Source organism: Contarinia nasturtii, unplaced genomic scaffold (assembly GCF_009176525.2).
Source record: "Contarinia nasturtii isolate CC-2019 unplaced genomic scaffold, AAFC_CNas_1.1 Cnas_scaffold_533, whole genome shotgun sequence".
NCBI classification, from domain to species: domain Eukaryota; kingdom Metazoa; phylum Arthropoda; class Insecta; order Diptera; family Cecidomyiidae; genus Contarinia; species Contarinia nasturtii.
The window spans coordinates 2,445,743-2,469,075 of NW_022197885.1; the positions used below are offsets into that span (position 1 = coordinate 2,445,743).

The window sequence follows — 23,333 nt, forward strand, 5'->3', positions numbered from 1 at the left end:
TATTTCAAAAAAAAAACAAGTTTCGTGTATCTTTGTATGTGTGTGTGTGTGAGAAAGGGGAAGAGGGAAAAATTTTGAGTTGAAATATCGTTCGAAAAAAATGCTCGCGATTATCGAATTTTGAATTTCTCTTTTTCTTGTGTCGATCATATGGTGAATTCAATGAATGATTTCGAATCTGATTTTTTTTTTGCGAGTGTCCAAAATTAAATAGCCAAAATAATGTGCCAATTCATCATCAAGAAATCAATTTTTTGGTGAAATGGAAATTTTCTTTTTAGTTAATTCATTGTCAATGACCCTTTTGATGAATTAAAACAAAAATAAAATTGAGTCATTCCAATAAATTAACAGCAATTTATGTGGTGTGTTTCGAGAATGCATTTAAACAAAATTGTGTGATGGTGTGATTTAAATTTTCTTTTTGAAAAAAAAAAATGAATTTTTAGTTTTGCAAATTTGTTTTTGTTTTTTTTTTACAAAAAAATTTTGTTGGTGTTACCTAGCGATGTCATTTTTACTTTATATACGAATCGAAATGGTCTCGTTCTATTGAAGCTTTTAGTTCTTTTTTTTTAATTTTTCAAATTTAATTTTCGCAACGGAAAAATCTAATCCAAAATTTTGATGACCAGGTTCGTGTGTTTTGGATTTCACAATTTATTTATTTAATTTTTTGTTTATAAAGCCTATCGTTTAATTTTTTTTTGTTCTTCAATTTTTTTTCTTTTACAATCCGAAATCCTCGACCAAAACGAAAGAGAATAAATAAATAATTCTGTAATTTTATTTTGAGTTTTTTTATGTCTCAATGTCTTGTTTGTTTTTGATGTCGTCGTTTTTTTTTTGTTGCACTTGTTTTCAATTTTTATAATGTTCACATTGTTTCGTTACTGGGTTTAATTGGTTGTGTCTAAGTAACTTTGTTACAAGATCAATCATGAAATCACTGGATATGGGTCAGTTTTTTTTCTTTGGGGTAATCACATAGGTCCTTCTATTTTTCTTTCTCTCTTTAAAAAAAATCACAAATTTCCGTTCATGTTTCCGGAATAAAGTCAAGTAATTTAATTTGATTTGAATTCATTTTAATTTTTGTTTATCGTCGGAATACCGATTGTCTTTATCTCACATGTGCCTTTGCTGTCAATCACTTTTTCTACAAAATATCAACACAAAATCGCCGAATTTGCGATTAACTTATCAAACTTAGTGTTTCATGTTTGTTGAATGCGTCTGTTTCAAGCATTTCCGTTGGCATTTGCGTTCACACGGAACTTATAAATTAATCCAATAGTTAAATGTCGGTAACGATGTGTACAATTTCTTTCCGCACATTATATTTCCATCATGCTGCAAATGCAATCACCAGAACAAAAATTGTTTATATTCAATAGTTATGGTAAAATCCTCAACAACAAAAAATGCATAAATCAGCTACAAATTGTTTATTATTATTTTTTTTTAATCCAATAGACAGTTCAAATCAAGCGAAACGAAAAGCACGCTTTACAGTGAGAGAGAAAAAAAAGTATACACCACGATCAAGAGTCAAGCACATAAAATATTTGGACAAAACACAGCCGAACAACAAACTACGTGCGAACTCTAAATCAAGTTGCACTTTAACAAAACCAGAAACAAGAAACACACTCAACACTCGGCTCACAAGCTCTCTTGTTGTCGTTGTCGTCGGTGCCTGTTCGCTGTGTCTATGCTTCTCTTTTGCGCTGTCGCAATTTGCAATCGGGTACGATTGTCTGTGTGCATGTGTATGCGTGCGTGTCTATATGTGTGTGTTTGTGTCGATGTGAGCATATATATCTACTGTACGAACATTGTTACTTTTGTGAAAAACTTTCACTTCTGATCATGAACTGAGCGCAGCACAACATGAGTCTTTACTTCACTCTCGCTAAACATACGCGCGCCACTCGTCAATTTTCTTTGGTCTGTCTTTTTTGTGCTTTCTTCAGCTTCCACTGTCTCTCTTACTTTCGTTCAGATCGATACCGCCGAATGATGATTATGATCAATTCAAATGTAATTACTTCACAGTGACTTTCGCTGAGTTTTCTTCTTCCGATTCTATTTTTCAATGTTTTTCTTTCAGTTTAAATGCACTTTAATGACTTTTTCCCCGGTGGCCGAAGAATGATTTTCCGTTATTTTTTTTTTTTAAATGATGATGATCACTTTTTGGTAACTCTGTTTTTATAAATATTTGTTGAAAACTTTGATCGATCTTGTTTTCGGGTTTTTTTCTCTTAAACTTTTGTCGATCACATTTTTTCAAATATATTATATTCTTCGAATGTCTTCACAAATATGTGATGATTTTTTCGCCCAAAAAAAGAAATTAAACATTCTTGTTGATAAAATTGATAAATTTCCGAATCACTTTTTACCAATGATTTAAACGATCAAAACACATGAATATTCACGAAACCGTTAACAGAGTGATAACAGTCATTCGATTGCATGAATTCGAGTTCGCGAACAGTTCAAGTCTTTTTTTTTGTCTTGTGAGGGGAAAAATTTACCGATGAAAATCGTGCGCGGAAAATTTTCCACCAAATTATTTCAACAGTTTAATTTGCCGTTTATTCGGTATTTCTTTTGAATTTTAAATTTCCTCTCAATGAATCAAAGGAAAAAAATTATTTTTTTTTCTTTTCAAATCGGTATCGAGCATAGTTTACATGTATGCGCGCGACTCGCATCAAAGTAGGTTACTAACTGAACTCCAATTTAAGCAGAGTTTAATCGAATGTACGAAACGAACAAACGAAAAAGCAAACATATCCGCAGATACACCAATACAGTTGTCCGCGTGAACACAAACACTCACATATACAGAGACAGCCAACAAACGGTGGATACATAAAATGTGTACTGAACTTTTATTTGAGTTCTACTATAGCGGCACGGTGTGAAAGAGGGAGAGAATGAGTGAACGGGTCGGTGAGACTACATGCAAATAGCGCGTTGAACATGAGAATTCCGAGACGAGCAAACGACATATATGTATTTATTTATATATGCGGATGGCCAAGAGTAAGCGAAACGCAAACAAACGCATTTGAATGGTTTACGGTGCCGCATATCAAGCATTTATACATTGGCACCACATGCACATATGCTAACATAAACACATTTTCATCTACATAAGCTTCTCATGCTAGATACGTTTTTCCCCGCTGTGCACAAATGCTGATAGGAAAAGCTAAAGCATAGCGAGATAGAGATGGAAGTTCAACATTATGTACATAACAAAATGATCGAAACTACATAAGAAAAGTGGCTTTTTTCTCACTCTCTTCTATCGTTATCCCTTGAAGATGCTGGCGGAGTGTGTAGTTTCCATAAAATATGACCGCTATTGTTATTACTTTTTTTATGATTTTTCTATCGTACATTGCATTAGATCACTTAAGCATAATTCTATATTTGTACAGTGTGTGCGATCTGTTTCGAAATTGTGCGTAAGCTACGGAAATAGATAAATTTGTTGTTATTTTTTTTTCTTTCATAGCAGTGCTTGGAAGAAAAAGAAATAAAACAAGTTCAATGTGATGTTCGCACTACATGAAATTTGCAATTGAAAAAGTCTCTTTTTTCTGTCATTGTTTCTGTCTTCAATTTGAAAAGAAACAATGGCTGGATACAAATTGTAATATGCGTGTGATAACCATACACCTGGTTGTTGGTTGAGAATGTCTGTTGTTTTCATTTTCTTTCATTTTGTTGTTGTTGTTGTTGTCTTTTGTATAAAAGATCAACAGAAGCGAATTTAATATGACTGAATTTCATGGAAACCAATTGATTATGCGGATGGTGATTTTGTAATTACATCAGCCACAATATGATAAAAGACCACACAATTCTGACTCAGAAACTTAATTAATTTTACAGGAGAACGCATACAAATGCGCGTAAAATGTAGAACATTCAAACATTAGATAGACTTGTGTAGTACAACTCAGTGATATGTCTGTCGTACAATTAACTGTAATGATGACACAAACGAAACATTAAGTCAGCTCGTCAAAAAAAAAGCGAAAGAAAGAATGAACTGAAAGTCGTTCATCAAGAGAAAGAAGATTAGATTTCATCTGTTCGTATTTGTTTAGTACTCTCGCATCTTGAAATGATGTACTCTTTCTCTCACTCTCTCTCATTCTGTAAGTCTTGGTGTGTTTCGTTGTTTACAATCATGGGCGTATATTCATGTATGTGCTCTTTTTTTGTTTATTTCATTGCATTTGGGGACGGTGCGATATATTGTACTAATAGAATTGTCGTTAAAAAAATGCTAAGTGCAACGAATGATCGTCATCATCATTGCCTTCATCGCAGTCGCGTTCGTTGATTTGAGAGTTTGTCAAATGCCATTTTTAAAGTGTATGCATGTCTAGTGACCTATTGTTATTCATAGCAGCGTAAAATTTAACGCAGTTGTGCGATGATAAAATTGTTCACTTTCTGTTTTGTTATTTAAACGTGTCTAAATGAAAAGTGAAAATGACTTGTTTTTGTCCTACTTCATTTTAGGAACGAATAAATGGCATAAATGTTCCTACCCCGGGTAAAATCATCGCAATATTTATACAATTGCTATTTTCAGTTATGCACAAATGGACCATTTATTGTTGTCGGACGTCAAAAAATAGATTCGATGAACCACCAAATATGGCCATGCATATGGAATAGAGACGACTTGGAACATATGCTTGTTGGCAATTAATAAACATGCATTACGTGTGCACATATTCTAATAAAATGTTACTTAATGTGTGTCGTTCTGCAATAAAATCGACTGATATTCAAGAGGGACAAGGCGACAGAGAGAGAAACGACTTGCAATGCAGTACCGAGCCGAGTTTTTCTTTTCGTTCAACTTTGTTTTTGTTTTTGCTCGTTGCAGTGACAGTTAGAATGTGTTGGTGTTCTCTTCAACTTGCCCTCTCTAGGCCCGTGCATAATGCAACTTGAATTCATCATTGACTCTGGCATTTAATTGCAATTGCAAAATGATTGTGTAGCTGTTCTTATATATATATGCATGCTTCATGTGTCGCTTTTGAGTATGCAATTCTGGTTTTTATTGCAAACGATTTTTTTTTATATAATAGATACGTTTAACAGCGACGACGGCTACGACGACCGTTCAGACATTCCACATCGTCGTGGTGCGGCGGCATTAGATTTTAGTTTGAATGCATATACATTATTATTTTTATTATTATGTGAGTGCAACAGTTTTCGATATACATGTATATATGTTTGATTTCATAAATATTACACAAGAGATAAGTATAATACACACGGCTGCCGCTAAATTTCGATTTCATTCGTTTCGACCCAGAAAATTGAGAAATTACGCTTAGCGCATTCACTTATTCGTTCGCATGCGATCTCTCGCTTGAATCGATCGAGTGCGCTTTTAATCCGCGCTGGTAGTGGTATCTATTTGTATCTTATCTATATTTCTTCATTTTAAAACGACAGACGAAAATCAAATTCAATGTTCAGAACTTGAGTATATTCTATACTGACGCTCTGTCGATCTCGCCGTATCAATTCGGAGGCGTACATAAAAGCATTATATAGATTTTACACACAAATGACAGTATTTTTACAAAAGCGACCATCCCCACCATATAGCGCATCTTATTCTACGACCAAGAAATAGAACGTCAAATAGTACAAGCGACAAAACATAAGAAGAAAAATGAAATCAGCAACAAATATGACAATCACGACTGCAAATCATTCTACGCTAAACATTTTCGTTTTTTTTTTTCGAATAGATTTTCCTTTTCAGTTGATTTGTTGGATTTTTTTGCGTTCGCGTGTGTATCACTTTTTAGCAGCTTCTTAGTTCTAGTTTAGAGCGATGTACTCATACAAGCGAATGACTTTGAATACAAAAATATGTGTTTTTTGCTCTTTATGTGACACATATGAATAACACAAGCCGTTGTACTCATTCTATGCTATTGGAGCGAACACACTGGTATGATGCAATCCATTTCAGTTGATTTTAGAAGAAAAAAAACAACATTCATATCATATTATGATGGTTTTCAACGTCAGTGAAGTTCACGCAAGAGAAACTGAATCCGAAAAAAAATGAATACGTTTCGATTTGGAAAATGGGTTTGGTTATCAGAAACTTGACTCGGGCGCTAACTTTCATCAGTTTATTGTTTTGTTTTTCTATTCTCTATTGATATATTTGATTGAGGACTGTTGTTTGTCACTTGAAACGAGTCTAGGACGGAAAATGTGATGCAAGATAACTGAAGTAAGAGAGAGAGAGAGAGAGAGAGAGAGAGAGAGAGAAGAAAAAACAATTACCGATCGTCGGTTTAATGTGATCATGTTGCCATTATGTGCGCGGTTTCCACAGAAATTGTCGACACTTAAACGGTAGTAAATAACATACAACAAATGAGTAACCAAGATTGTTTCGTGTGTGTGTTTTGGCATTTCTTTCACACGAAAGTCGACATTTCCGTACGCATGATTTGTGCTCATGATGATTCCATTCTCGAATTTTGATTTGCTCGCTTAACTGTGTGCCACGAAAAACAATGGCCAACAAATTGTATTTGGTATGGTTTGTGTGGTGTTAGCATATACAGACATGGGAGTGCGCAATCAAACGAAATGAAAAGAAGTAAGCACGACCTACGTTGATGGCAATGATGACGATCACGTTCGTTGGCACACCACCAGCAAACCAGCAACATTACATTGTGTTACCACGATTACTATGTTTCGGTTGCTTTGTAACTGTTATTTTTTTTCTCACTATCTTCATTCTTCTCGCTTCTTTTGTGCTGCTTTTCTTTTGGCCTTTTCGAATTTGCGCGCACCGACTGCTTGAAATGAATGAAAGCAAAAGTATTTTGTTATGTTTTTTTTTTTTTTTTCTTTCTCGTTAAGTTTTTTTCTTTCTCTTCCTCTTCTTTTACTTCTTCTCTGCATTTTATTTCTCCATTGTAAGTTGTCTTTTCCTGAAAAATATTAATTTACTTGAGCACAGTGTCTGCCACAGTGTACAGCATTGAAACTAAACGACTGAACGATCGAATTGCATGTATGGCAGCACAAAGTGCTGAACGAATGGGGCATTTGAGTATGTGCGCTACGTCAGAGAAAAAAGAAAGTTTTTTCTCTTCAATGCGGAAGAGTTTATTGTGCTCTCTTGTATGTGCCATTGCTGCTATTTTTCTTCATTCTCTTGTTCGTTTCTGTGTTGAATGTGCGCGCCTCTCTTAAACGCGCGCGCACACGCACGCCTCACACACATCGACTTGTTTCGGGTAAATCGATCGCATTTCTTTCCTCATATGCCATTGTTGTGCTGTGTATTTCGTTTACTGTTATTTATTCGCATACTTGCACCTCTGGCTTGAATTATGAATTTACCATTTATTTTCTTTGATTTTGACGTTGAGATAGATCGGGAAGCGTGTGCAAGCAATAAATAAGCACTTAAAGCGGAACACAAAACAGAATAAGATGATACGCGTATACTTTAGCCTCACCAAACCATCAATGGCCAACAATTTCAATTTTCTATGAATACTTTGAAGAAAAAAAGAGAGAAGAATGAATCGCAAAAAAAGGGCCAACGACCATCGACAAATGAATTTGCATTAGAAAGTCGTCATCGTCGCCTATGGTGATATTGACCGCATATTTTTGTTTATTTATCGATGGAGGTAAGGTTTTTCTTTTGCTGTTTACATTTCTTTTCCGCTTCTTTCGTTCATTAAAATGTGATGCTACAGAAGAGAGTGAATTTTGATCCAATTAAATGTTAACAAAGACCAGAGCAATGATCGAGCATTTTAAAAGTGCGGAAAAACAAAGTCACGAAATAATATATCGTCTTTTATGTATCGGGCAAAACATTTGCCAAAGCATATTTTAATGGGTGATTTTACTTTTACCGTAGCATTCCTGATTCGGAAAGGTCAACCACAAGCCATGCAAAGAAAGTAAAAAAGCCACAAACAGAAATGTGTGTGTATGTGCACAAAGCAAGAGAAACTAAAATGGCATTTACTGAAATAATGTTTCCTACATTCTCTCCTTTTCACTCTTTTGCCACTTTTCGCATCGCTTATTCGCACGATTAAGCATCAGCAAAAATCTGTTAGATTCACTCGGTTTTTCCGGCAAATTATTTTCGTTTTTGTTCATATCTGTCTTTTTGCATATTGTCGTTGAACGAAATCTTGATGACTTGCCGGCCTGCTCATGTGTGCCAGCAATTTTATATTTTGACAACAAATCATACCGTATGGGGTTGTACACCACAAAAGAGTGAAAGACAAAATCGCAACGTTGTATTGTTGTTTTTGTTTTCTGTTGCGTTTCAGAAATGTGTCATTTACCTCATTCATTTTATTTTAGCCGAAGAGTATCATGACACGATCAAACTTTTACTTTGAAACCTTTTGTACATTTGCAGCCATTCATGTGAATTTAGTTGAGTTTATATCATATATGTGGATAAAGGAAGCAGGAAACAGAAAACAGATTGCGAAAAGTAAAGGTATACCGTGTGGAATGAGCAACGAACACACGAAAAATGAAATAAAACTGGGCAAACGAATAATATATAAAAGCCAATTATACATAAATCGGTAAGAGTTCATTCAACCATATGGCATATACGGTTTCTATGTACAGTAGTTTATGGATATAAAAAAGAGCGAGAGAGAGAGTGATTAGAAAGAGAGGAAAAAACCGCTTGATTTATTCAAAACAGACATTACATTCAGATGATTTCGTAAGATTACTCGACTATGGCGTGTGCTATTTTGGAAATATTAAAATTGTTTTCACAATGACTGATATAAACAAACAAAAAAAGACCTAACATTCATAGACAATATAATCAATAAGTGGTGTTGATGAATAAAGATATTTGATTACCGTGTTTCAAATTTTCGATTTCAATAGCAACCACCGATGTTGACCGATGACCAATTTAAATTTGTCAATTTGTTTTTAGTGGCAACAAATGCAAGATCTGCTTTTGATCTTTTTTTCGCTGGTTTTTTTACCGTTCATTTTATTTCAGGTGAATCACGTAAATTTCTGCAAATAATCGACATATTGAGCATATACAAAAAAACCGAAGAATGAATGTTCACACACGAATCATCGCTTTACAACAACAACAACCACTTTAAATCTGCTACAAGTTTAAACACGGTTAATTCAATGTTATTATTGTCAATGTTAAAATTTATCGTTAAATGTGCATTTGCCATTTCAAGTGTGTGCTTTCGTCATCGTATTTAAGCAGTTGCTTATTTGGTTAATTTTATTTTGATCGACAACGAACAACACACACACACACATACTCAAAAATATTCGAAAAAAAGAGCCCTACTCAAGCTCTGAACCACGTATTTAGAAAGTGCGCAAAAAATGCGAACGAGAAATCTGAGCAAGGCAGCAGCAGCAGCAGCAGCAGTAACAATTCGCATTATATAAAGTTGGTGAAGAAAAAAAAAAAACAAGCACAACGCGCATTTATGTGCGTAATGAGTTCAGTGTGTGGTTTAGAAAACCTCTGTATCAACGACAAAGTAGTGGTCGTTCGATTTTGATGCATTCCTTTGGCGATATGCAATTTTGTCGCTGCAACACTTTCAATTTCATTTGAACTCTTCGCATGTAATCATCATTTTCTCTCTCACCCAGATATTATCTGGTTAAATATTCGCCACCCCTCCTCCCTCACACAGAAATAGTGTGCCGCACATTTTAAAATACATCCACGATAATATATGCGCTTCTGCCACAAGCAATTAACGAATATTCATCGTATCTAACGTGCACGAATGCTGACTATGTATGCATGTATGCGTCACACTTCTATATTGACTTTGCTGACGCGCTCGATGTCGATTTTGTGCATCTTAATTATTCATTCGGCACAGTAAACGAATTCAAAAGCCTAACCTACCGTACATTTTGTTTTTCTTCTATACAATTTAGAATTCTCGCATCGACCGCTTTAAAAATGATGAACATAATCACGTTTGAAATGCATTCGCATATTATTAAAAAGCTTTCAAATCAAAGATTTTCACGCCTTATCTTCAAAAAATCATTAAAAATGATGCTTGTTTTATTTCGTATCCAACAACAGAAGAAAAACACAATTTTATTCAAATACACCGAAAGCTCTCTATTTCTCTCTTGAAAATATGCAACGATAGACTAAACAAATGAAACGGCAAAATGTTCAATGTTTGTTGTTGTTAGAACGCATACATCGGCGCATCGACCTAGCTCAGGGCTTTCAGTTAACTTGCACAACGAATGCAATTAGAGAACAGCAGTGGCAGCAGCAGCATTAGAGAGAGAAAAAATGTCTACGATATAGTCGTTTTTTTTCTATCTTTTACACATGGTTGACGTAATTTCTTCAATAATCTCTCAATACTTTATGAAATGCACGCATGTCAACTAGTCAAATATTTCTAGTTTATTGAATATTCCGGGCGAATCGAAACCAATTTAATGAAATCGACCAATATATTTTTTTTATTCACTTATATATAAATTGCTTGTCTTTTTTCTTGTATTCTCTTTATCCAGTTATACAATTCAAAATGTTTTCGTTGCAATATCGATTTTGAACGAGTGCATGTCATTTCATACACACATCAAGCCAACGAAAGAGACATTAATCGGTCTAATAGTTTAACCAATGCTTATTTTTTTTCTTCTTACTATTTCGATGCATTTTTTCTTTTGTGTGACGGTGTATTATGTGCATTGGTTGCTGCTGCAAATTGTTCGACTTATCGGAATTAATATATTGAACACGTTGTATCACATTTTCTTTTTTCTTTCGCTGGCATTGTTTTCAGCATTAGCTGCAATTGCTGTTGTCGTCGTCGATATGATTATTGATGTTGTTGTTGTGCATTAAACGTGGAAATGTAGAAACATGTTCGTGATTTTAAGCTCGTATTGGTGTATGCATTGTGGATGTAGATGTGGCCGTGTGCGCATTCAATGTGGATATTTGCAAATACCAATACACCGAAACGAGGAGCGATATTTTGTATGATTACGCGAATAGTTTCCACAGTGTCCGACCTCCAGGTCTTTGACCCGCATACTGAAAGTAGGTTATTTTGTGCGCTCACTCTACAGCACAATCGTCGACAACACAACGACGACGACGACCGCAGCAGCAGCGTTGTCGTCTTTGTTCATTCGTTTCTTTCATAACATCGAAGCAGAGCGTGTATGGCAAACGAGAGAAGCGAATGGCAAATAGCAGCACCGACTACAACGACGACATCAAATGCTCTATCCAATAGATTTCGTTATTTTCGCTTTTAAAGTTTTTTTTTCGTTCATAATATTGTTGTTGTTTTCTAGCAATATTCATGTTTCTCTCTCTCTATCTCTCTGTTCTATTGCAAATAAATACATTCAATTCACAATAGTTATACAACGTTTTCATTTGGCGTTAGAAACGCATACGCATGCATTTAAATCGAATGCACTTACTCGGTCTGCCATGAACTATTATTAATTTCGTCTCTTTGTTATATTAATAGATAAAATAGCTAGTGTATGCATTTTGAATGCATGGCTCTGGGTCTAGTGTTGTTGAAGTGTGTGTGTATTTGGTCGTGCAGTCGAGCATTCGGTGCTCTTCGATGTGTTACATGCATACCAGATTTCATGGTTTTCGAATTGAAATCACTTTTTTTCGTATGTGCCTATGAAAAATGAACATAAAAAACAACAACAACAACATTAGCAGCAGCAGCTATGTGTCTGGCGATGTATGTTTTTTTCAGCCACACCAAAGTCTTTATTTTATTCTCTTCTCTCTCTCTCTCTCTCTCTCTCTATCCATCTATCTATGTGTCTTGAAATATTCCCATTTTGTGGATGCAATTGACTGTCATTTTGTAACACTGTTTTCTAAGCGCGTTAATGCGTGCATAAATTGTTAGTCTTCGATATTGACTAATATTATACCACCAAGTATATAAGTATATATCTTAACCATTTGTATAGTTTTGTGCATCGGTCTTGACGTCGAAGACTCGACCCGCACTAAACCAGTGAAGCTGTGTATTTTATTAATTTTTCTATTGGCTTTGATATTGTGTTTGCTTGTTCGCGCACACCGATGCAATTGTGCATTGCATCCACATTCTATTTCACACGAAAAAAAGAGCGCAAACACACAATTCTGAGGCTCCATATATTCGTTATCAAATTCATGAACTCATGGGCGAAATATGTGTGTTCATGGTGGGGCATTAGCATTTGCTAAACACATTGTGATGGTAAGCTCGTTTTTTGTTCGTTCGTTTATTTATTCGTTGCTGCATTCACAAATTTTTTTATTAGGCAAATCGTTAGAAAAGTTAGTTGAATGCAAATAGGTTTGTGTGTATGCGTTTCGTTCATCCTTCATAGAAATCGCATGCCATAGACGACTATCAGGTCCATGGTCTAAGCACACAAATAAATATGGATTTTTCACATCGTTCTTGCCAATGAGCTTTTTCTATTTGCCACACTACTTGCACTTTCATGCACACTTGCCTATTCAATGTATATTATTTAATCGATGCAATGATTTCATGAGTGCAATCGAGACACAGCGCTTTTTTTTCGCTGAATTTGTTGTTGTTGATTGTTTTTATTATTCTATGGTTATATATCGTTGTATTTGGTGAACTACACATTTTCAGAATTTGTAATTTTGGATTCAATAATCATGTTTTTATTTTCGTGTTGTTATTTTTTTTTTATTTCGCGCTATTGACCTAGGATTGTCAAACTATACAATGGCTCGAATTTTCGCTGTAAGCAACAATAAATAAATTGAATCAAAAGATATACAAACAAAAGCCAAAAACTGTTTTGCAACTCTTTTGAAAATTGAAGTAATAACAAGCATTCCACAAAAACCGAAATATATAATATTACGTAATCAATTCGATTGACTCGAAAATTCGACGGAAATTCGAATGATAAAATAGCGAAGAAATTCAAATGTTTGACAAAAAAACAACAACATTAAGTAAATTCGAATGCGATTTGCTAGCGTCGCTTAAGAGCAATATCGAGAGTGAAAAAAAAGCGGATCGAGAGAAGCAAACGTGCGTTACCATTTTGGAGTCAGTTCACCAACACGATCAATGTTTTGCCTGCATAAAATAATATTATGTGCGAGAGCCAACAGAGAGAAGAGGAAAAAGTGAATAAGAAAAAAAAACTCAACAACACAGAAACGCGCACCGAAACAACACTTCAATTCAAATGATATTCACATTGGCCTTGAGTCTCATGCATTGTTGTTTTTGTGGTTTATTTTTTTTCTGTTAAAAATCGTACAATTTTCGGCCGATTTCGTTGCAATACGATAAAAATGCAAGCGCCGATGATTATGATTGGATGGTGTGACCGAAGAAAAAAAAAAGAAGTCGAATCATTTTTCTTTGGCATTTTGTCATTTATCGCAATTAGAAATGGGGAGCACACATAAAAGCTTTTTTCTTGCGATTAATGTTGGAGTGATCAAAATGGAATCATTCGTGCTGGAATTTGCTTTTATAGAGTTGTCATTTATTGGATCCCTTTGACCGATTGGACACAACAATATGTATAAAGAGAAATTGAAAGCTTTTCGCATGAGTTTTTTTTTCTCTCTTTTGAATTCGAATTAAATTCAACAACGTGCACAAAAAAGTGAATGGCAACATCGGCAGCAATAACAGCAGCTTCTCGGGTTCAGTGTTAACTTTATGTAACGACAATATAACTTGTTATGAAAAATTGTCTGTCTATGTTGAAAGAAGAGAGGAAAAAAACAACAACGAGCTGCTTATATGAGTGCGCATGTGGCTTTTACCGTTGTTTTTGTGATTTGGCCGAATGTTATTTCTGTTTCGGTTTTAGCCGTATGTGTGCTTTTTTTTATTCGTTCATTATTCACTCTACTCTATTTCGTGAATTTATTTGTGTGTCTTATTGTTAATTCTGTTATTATTGCTGTTATCTCTTCGCCTGCCTATCTTTTCGTGTAACTGTTTTTTTCTTCTGTTTTTCATTTGCAATTCACTGTAATTGTGTGTTTTCGAGAGAAAAAAAAGAAGAAAACTGAATGAACGAAGAAAAAAACCTGATCGACTAACTCTTTTTTTCTTTCTCACTCTCACACACATTTTCAATTTCATTTGTATACAATACACATTACATATTGGTTGCTTTTTTTCTCTCTCGTCAACGTCTTCTGCTGCTGCTTGCTGCCGTTTGATTTGTATGCGTTTGCGTGTGATATCGTGTAGTTTGCTCATTACTTGTTACATCATCACAGGCATTCAAGCTAACTGTGACTAGTGAACTTCAAAAACCTTACGTAGCTTAATATAAAAAAAAGGTAACGTTGTGAAAGCGATTTTATGCTGATTATGTAGGCTGTTGCTCTACTCAACTCGACCGATGCTGCTATGTTGGCCGGCTGCTGTAGCACATAGCGAAAATCATCACATGCTGAACGTACAAGATCGACGAAATGATTGAAAAGTGAGCGATTCGAATTTCGTTGTCAGTGAGATATCATTGTTTATTTTTCATTTAAATGGGCCATTAATATATCTCTCGTTTTTTTCGCGACTGAAACACTTTTCTTTGTAAATGTGTTTGCTATTGAATGCATGATTTTAAAGGTAGTGTCGATCTCATTGCGAAAAATGTCAGATGAACGAGATCAGTGATCGTAAACATTTTTCTATTTTTATATGGGTACGATTATTTCTCAGCTGAAGTTTGAAAGGGTGTCGAACTCTCTAGCATACTGGCTATTATAGATGGACACCATATATCACCTCTTTGCATTCCAATGTGATTTCATGTTTATATTTTTTTATGAGCTCAACATTTTGAAAGAGGCACACAAAACTGATGTGCTATTGCACATCGAATGATCGTGCGTTCAAAGGCCTGACGTGCTTAAAAATCAGATCTCATTAAATGATTGCAAATGACGTCCACATTTTTCAGTATGGGTGTTATTTTTCATATTGGTGCACAGTTTCGTCATCACTTTTGTTTTTCTCGCGAACACTTCGCATACTTTCTAACGCCAAAAAACATTTCATCAGAACGAAAATAAAAATAGTGGAGAAAACATAATGAAAACGTACACGGCATACGGTGTTTTGTTTTCGTTTTTTTTCTTTTTCATAACAACACATGCACACGTTCCAAATTAAGAATGAGGAAGAGAGAGAGAGAATAAGTGAACGAGAATATTGATAAAGGAAATTTCAAAGAAATAGTAAAATAGTAACGAATAGACACATCGCTTGATTGATATTAGTGTGTTGTGTGTTGTGGCTGGCGATTGTGAAATTGTAATGTGCAATAGCTATTCCTAGCAATACAGAAGGAGAGAGTGAAGGAATGGAAAGAGACGAAAGACAGCGAAACAATATGGGCTAGAATTAGATTATATAATCGATGTATGGGTCTTCTGAAATTATAGTCTCGCGCGCTCTAAGCGTGAATGCAAGTGATGGCAATAGAAACAGCAACAGCGCTAGTAGCATTCGGTTAAATATAGAGTGCTACTGCTATGCAATCGGAGAAAATATGTAACAGTTGTAAGATGAATGCGATGTTGCGTTCTCGCTGCTACATGATCTTCTATCGAGTATACCATATTGTCTGTCATGGTGCTCCTTCGCGCTCCACACATACGAATATCGAATCGCGTGTGCTCTCTCTTGATTGTTGCTTTGTTTTTTTTCTATTTACTATTTGTGTTGTTGTGTTTTTTATAACTTCAGTTTTGTAACATGCTATTTTGTTGCTCATCACTTATTAAACTACTTTAGATTATATTGTATATTGAAAGCGCAACACTTTTTTTTTCTTCAAAAAACCGTTAGTGTGCTTTGGCGTGCACGGCCACTTCAAAATACATGGATACATTTTCACAATACCATTTTCTACAAACGTTGCCGTTTTTTTTTCTCTGTGTTTCGTTCGACATTTGTCTATTTCACTTTTTTTCACACTTTTCGTCTCTTTCTCTAGCCTCTTCCTCTTCTGCATTAGTTCGTTGGTTTTTTTTTCTATTCATATTTCTTCGTTACTTTTTATTCATTGCCCACTAAACTATACAGCTTTATATTTAAACTGCTTAACGGTCGCATACATACATAGACGAGGCAAACATTGGCAGCGCGCTTTGCACTATACACGTACATGCAGTGGTGTGTGTATAGATGGGAAAAAAGTGGAGCAGACGTTGAACTCGTTCGTTCATTTCATTTTATGTTGTTAATATACATCATTTTCTACATACAGCTACTTTTTTTGTGTGTTGCTTCTCTCCTTTGCTTAGTTCGGCTTCACAGTATACCAGCAAATTTATAATGAAATATGTACACATAGCGAAATGGATCATAATGTACTCGAGTGAAACAAAATTTCCTCTTCTATTTATTAGGTTTTTGTTCAAATGCTGCCTGTGTGTTGTCGGTATCTATATTTTATTGTTTTTTTTTTAAATTAATGTTTTTTTGTTCATTGTTTATTTTTATGTGTACACTCTTTTTGGATTCTTCACACTAATTTCTTTCGGTGTCGATAGATCAGTCGTTGTCATCGTTTTTAACACATAACCAAATTACAATGTCGCATTTAGTAGTATTTATTCATCGAATTGTTGTCGTTTTTTCTTTTCATTGTTCGACTGTTTGAAACCGTGAAAGTATTTGAATGTTAAATGATTTTTGCGATGATGATAAAACGACAAAAAGAAATGACAAACAGGAAAACAAAATCCAGAATTGTATTATAACTTTCTGAACGCTTTTTGAAGCGTTAGAGAGAGAGAAAAAAATATGTAAAACCGATCCGGTAACGGACGCAATGACAAATTTAGTAGGTTAGTATCGTACAGATGATAATTATAAAATCACATATCGAAAACCGTTGCGGTTACAGACAAACTATTCATTTCTCTTGCATTGTCGGAAATGACCCGAAAACAAAACTCATTCATCTCTCTTTTTTGGATAGTTGATTTAAAAAAAACATGAACTCTTTCCCCGTATCACATCCGAATTGAACGCCTCTTTTTATAGAATTTATGTCATTTCAGACAACAAAATTCTCATATTTTATTGCTTTCAGCCATTGTAAATGAATAATAAATGTGTGTAGTATAAAAGCTGCAATTAGAAAATTATAATGGCATAATTTCGACCGCATACCACTTTGAATATGTGTGTAAATTTATTTATTCACAATCCTCAATGTAATGTTATATTTGATTTGCCCTACAAAAATTGGAATCTACATAAAACAACAAAGGATTTGAATCTCAAAATATGATATTAGTATATGTGATTTGTCCATAAATTGCATGTTTTGTACACATCAACTGCATAAATTCGATTCAATAAATTCGAAGAAAAGAGATTCGAAGAAAAACACTTCAACTCGTTCATCAATCGATAAAATTTGTTTTCGTCTCAAACATATTGATGCATGTTTTCCATTTTCATTCAAATTCCGACTAAATTTAGTTTCCTTATGTTTCCGAAATCACTTTCACCGCACCGCATAAAATTCTATGTGCGGCACGAAGCGTTTGCTATTTGCGGAAACATATTTAAGTTGTGCCATGGTATTCCGTGTGACTTCATCCTAATTAATTCCTATATTCATCGGTCAATGTGCTGTCGGTTACGTGGTATAACCAGCTCGATTTATCATAAATCAAGTCTTGCAAGACATCTCTCTCGGTATAATAGTCAAAATGCAACTACGATTAAAACTGAACTAACCAGATGTGTTTGCGCTCGAGACTTGATTGCGGAAGAGTTTTTAAAACGGTTTGGTGAGATAAAACTTTAAATGATTTTACTAGAATCGCTTCCGCATAAAATGTGTGTGTTTGTGTGTTTTTTTGTATTGCATGCACGATTCCATGATTTAATGCTATCGCGTAACATCTAATAGTCAAATAAGTAGAAACAAAACAGAGAGGGAAAAAAATTGAGCATAAACGCTCTTTGAAAACTATGTGAAAATCTTTAATTGAACGGGCACCATGACTGAGATAGCGAAAGACTTCCATGTTGAAAAACATTGCGCGGCAACAATGTGTAGAGTAGAAGAAGAAGAGGAGAAATAAAACGGCGAGCGAGCGCAAAATGCCAATTGAATAGGTAAATCATGCAACATTGAATAGTGAGATATTTGCACTGGAAAATCGAATGTAGAGAAATACGAACAAAAAACAACATAAATTTTGCTAACGAAGCACAGTACTACTGGTGAACGACCGGTGAATAGCAATTTCATAAACTTTTTTTTTGCCTTGGGTCTCGCTCTTTTCATGTGCTTCACTTTTTTTCCTCTCTGTGTGAATAAATAGAGAGTGTGTGTGAAGGAATTTTTTTTTGTGTTTGACGCTGGATTTTGTGTACATTGTGTCCGAACATGTCATGTGTGTATTGGATTGGAGCATCGCCTATCGGAGAAAGAGAAAGTGAAAGTACCGTTCGAATGAACAAAATTTACTAAAAATAAACAGTCGACGGTCGATGACGACAACAACGACGAACACGACGATCAACTACAACAAAAAATGTATAAATCAACTGACTAAACTTTAAGCTGTACACATAAAATGTCATTATATCATACTTGAGAGACACACACATAAAGTACAGTTGACTCAGTTGACGGCTGTGCAAATGGAAATATAAATGAAGGAATAAGCGAAAAAAAAATACATTTATACTCAATATGAAATGGCATAACAAACTAAACCGAAAATCGAGTTCATGAAATATCGACGACGAAAAAAAACAGCAACAAAAAATAACAACAACAGCAGAAACTATAACGGAATACATGTCTGTATGATACGTGTAACACGGAAAAAGATTGTTTGCGTCATGGAACCCACAGCACAGAGAGAAATATATATATATATAACACAATCTTATATTGACGATAAATAATTACATGGAGTTTGTTTATCGTTTCGAACATGAACTGTTTCTAGTTCTGTGTGATTTGGCTTAACGACTATTTTCTTGCCATCGAAATGAATAGCATTTTCTTTCAAAATTAGATCTATGCTAATTGTTAATATGATGCGCTTTCGATTTGCTACAGTTTGCTTCGATTCAAGACGACAATGATGTGTACACCATTGACAAATCTTTCGAAAATTGGCAATTCGATTGAATTGCATAATATCATCGCATCCATATAAAACAATTTTCCGCAACAGTAATTTAATGGTTGCTTGTCTTTGTTGTTATACATCTTATTACCTCTTCTCTTTTTTCTCTCATCTGCTTGGCTTTGCTGCAAAATCAATGATCGAAACATTTGCTCGTTCACCGATATGCACACGGCAAAGTAAATCGGTGACGATGCGATTGGAATAGAAATGTTCGCAAAGCAACATGAAAAATGAATCGCAAAACACGAAATACGGAAAAAGAGAGTGAATGAAAAATAGCAGCAACAACAACAAATGCTTCAAGCAATGCTTAAATGTTTGACGATCTTGCGATTCAGTTTCGTTTACTTCACGCATAAAAAACCAGATGCATGTAACCCAATGGCCGATTGCACATTTACTGTTACTCACTTACTGTGTAATAACACAGAATGCAATAGCATTCGGTGCGCGCTGTTACTTGATGCCGCTGCTTACTTTGTTTCTTCTTTCTTTTTTCTCTTGCATGATCTCTGCCTCGCAGTGCCTGCACTATGTTCACAACGTATTTTTGTATTTCTTCTATATAAATCTATTCGAGGTGCAGATGTTTGCCGCAAATGGCATCAATGTAAGCGTACAGGTAAGCTTATGTAATGTACCACATAAGATGTCTTCCTGATTTTGTACAAACTTTTTTCTACGTCAATATAACCACATCGGTTGCTCTTTTTTTCTTCTGTCGTCTTTTTTCCACTTCGTCGGAGACTTTTACATCTGAATTCACCAAGGAATAAAACGAACAGTGAACGAATACGAAAAAGAAAAAAATTATTAATGTAATAAACCTGAAATACATATCATACGATAACGAGTTGAAAAAGGAAATGCAAAAACAAGTTTGACGCACATGTGAAAAATACATATATATATATGGTTTTAAGAAAAAAGAGTCACTTCAAAGACTCACTTTCACACAATGCGTGCATGCACAAATTGTTCGCATTCAACTGATGAGATGAGAAAGCACGAATCGTGTGAGCAAAGGAAATGGTAAAAGAAAGAAAGAAAAATGAGAGAGAAAAAAATGTTCGCGCATATAAAGTAGCCAAAATCGACTCATCGCCGACTTTAATTACAGCCAAAACATTGTTATTTACATTGAAATTGCGTTAATATCATTTCATGTGTAGATCAAGTGAATTTTCCACATGCAGTGCTTGTCACATTGTGCAAATGTCCATGAATAATCATCGATGAATATGAAAATTTTATGCAAATTGTCATTAAAATGGATAATGCAATTGATTTTTCGACAAAGTACAAGCGACTGTTTGCCATGATAATGCACATTTTCGGGGCAAGTGGATGGATTCATGAACCGAAATAATCGATAATCATAACAATAATGATAACAGTCAAACAGCTTAGGCTGTGCTTGGTTAAAATGCATACGAAATGAAGGCAAAATAATGAAAGTGCGTATCTTGCACCAGCACAAATGGCCATATAACAGTATATCGCGCGCGACAAACGTCAACTGACGAAAGTGTCGGTAAGTGGTAGCGGTGCTACTAGCATACATAAACATATAAAAAAAACGGAATGTGAGGATGAATAAATATAGAATTTTCTGGCGTTTTTTCTTTGTTCATCTGATTCGATAAAATTTATCGATCGTACAGTTGGTTTTAACTTGTCAAATGTTTGCGGAATCGAAAAATAGCAATTGACCAATGGCCAGTGTTGTGGGCATTATTTTCCCTTATCGTTACAAAACTGGGCAATAGCACAAATGGAAAATATGTATGTTCGACATGCAATATACCATATCATATTCAAAGGGAAAATAAAGCATTTCACACAAATACATACTCTATTACTATAGCACACTCGTGCACACCACTGAAACTCACACTTTTTTCCCTTCAGATGGCACACACACATACCTTACCGCTTACACACTGTTGTGCGCGGCTGCCAGGTTGCGTTCGATGTCATTTTTGCAAAGTGAATATACATACATCGAGCAAAGTCAATGCACCACGTCAGCATTTGATTAAATGTAGGTCAATAAGTGCAGCTTTTCATTTATTTATAGTTAAAATCGTACAACGCGTGAATACAACATTACAAAAAAAGTGGCAAACAAATGAGAGAAGAAGAAAACACCGAAAACCAAAATGCAAAACTTCCCCAACATACATTTCAGGCATGTTTTGTTCGTGTTTCATTCTCGCAATCGCATTACGTGTAGGAAACTACAATATATTCACTAAGTTGCACACGGGAATGCGATGCATATTGCACTTTACAGTGAAAAATCGTTTGCATACCGTTTTCCAAGATTTATCGTATTTTTCTTTGTCTTCGTTTCTGTTTCTTTCTCTCTCTCTGCCTCTCTTTCCCTATCTATTTTTTACGATACGAAAATTGCATTTATTTACATAATATTTTCTGTAAATTGCTTCTTTTTTTTTCTCACATTTTATTCTTGTTGTTGTTTACATTTGGAAGCTTAATGCGTAAGTTTGTAACAAATTGGTTTCATTGCTCTTTTCCTCATCTAGACTGAAAGCTTTTATTTCTCCAATGGTCGCCGATTGAATTGAATTATAACTATCGGGAAAATGTTCTTTATTACAGATGTATTTTGCATATTTTTTCTGTCCTCTCTTCTGGTATTACTACATATCTTCCTTAAACAAAGTAAAAAATTGTTTTGCTTGAGGAAATTCAATTAAATTTTCACAATAAAAGCCACCTTTCCATCCATATAGGCTGTAATAAAAGTCGTGATCGGCAGAAATGCAGACAAATGAACAAAAAAAATGCACAAAGTATCAAACGGTTAAAAGGAATTGAATAAAAGCCAATTATTTTTTAACTTCCGTATAATTTGAGCATGCACATTTAACGATCACATATGGATGTTATTTAATAACGTTGCTTGATACTGATTGCACAATGTTAAATGTTCGTTTAACATTGCATTTATTAGACAAGCCGTACCCACTTATTTGCTTCAATGCTTCCTTCTTCGTCGACATCGACGTCGTAAATATCGGAGATAAACCAGACAAACATGGTAAACTTGTACACGAAAGAATGATGGAAAACAAGCCGATTTACGCGAAGACGAAAGAAAAACGTTAGATGCAAAACACCATGATTTCATCATTAAAAGTTGCAAATAAATGCCAAGACCAGGAATATCTAACACAACAGCATTGCTCAATCATTAGTACGATCGAAAACGAAATAGAAAACGATGATCTATCTTCTTTTTACATTATTTAAAAAAAAAAAAACGTTTTGTGGCGCTGTCGATTTCATTGAAATCCTAAGTTGTTCTTTTTTATGATTGTGGCAGTTTGCATGGATGATGTGTGTGCGTTATATATTCGTTACGTTGCAATATGTATTGGATTTTTGTTTCACAAGGAAGAACGAAGGCAATGAACCAAATGTGGGATAAAACACAAGGTATATGCCGAAAGACAATGCACCGAACGGTGAAAAAAATTTGAAAATACACTCCATCGAATCTCTATGGTGATTGGCAGGCAGGCAAGCAGGCTTTTTAATACATCAACATCTATGTACGGAGTACACACACACCTTCGTGTTGGGCATACTATATTCATGACAAGCGAGACATGAATTGTGTACTATTGAAATATAAGCGCCAACACGATCATCATGACAACATCAACAAATCTTGTATGCGAGTTAGGGAACTTCAATAAATAAACAATGAAACAAACGAAAAAAAAAAATTCAATTGCGAACGAATGAAAAGTACTCCACACCACCGCTCACAGCGAAATAGATATGCTCACAAACAATTGAACAGCGAAGAAGAAGAAGAAATGACGTTAGTGAAAGTAAAAAAAGGTGTTTTTGAACTCTCTTCGCCAGTGAATTTTCATCATAATGTCGATTTGATTTCTGTATTTTGGCACGTTCGCATACAATGCGAACATTTTACGACACAAATAAAAAGAATAAATCGGCACAAACATCAAAATAAAAACTTGAATGAAAATGTGCGAGC

At 34.8% G+C, this 23,333-nt stretch overlaps 1 protein-coding gene across 4 annotated transcripts in view; it reads right to left on the reverse strand.

Annotated features, from left to right (window-relative positions):
- The window catches only part of LOC116339409 (hormone receptor 4), a 45,318-nt gene that overhangs the window by 7,993 nt on the left and 13,992 nt on the right, over positions 1 to 23,333 (reverse strand). For 2 of the 4 annotated variants that reach the window (XM_031765262.1, XM_031765263.1), the window contains exon 1: positions 503 to 2,733. The exons of the other annotated variants lie outside the window; for them this stretch is intronic. In XM_031765262.1, coding sequence (XP_031621122.1) covers positions 503 to 515 — 13 coding nt within the window. In that variant the 5' untranslated portion in view covers positions 516 to 2,733. Of the gene's footprint in view, positions 1 to 502; positions 2,734 to 23,333 lie in introns of those variants that run through there. 4 annotated transcript variants of the gene reach the window in all.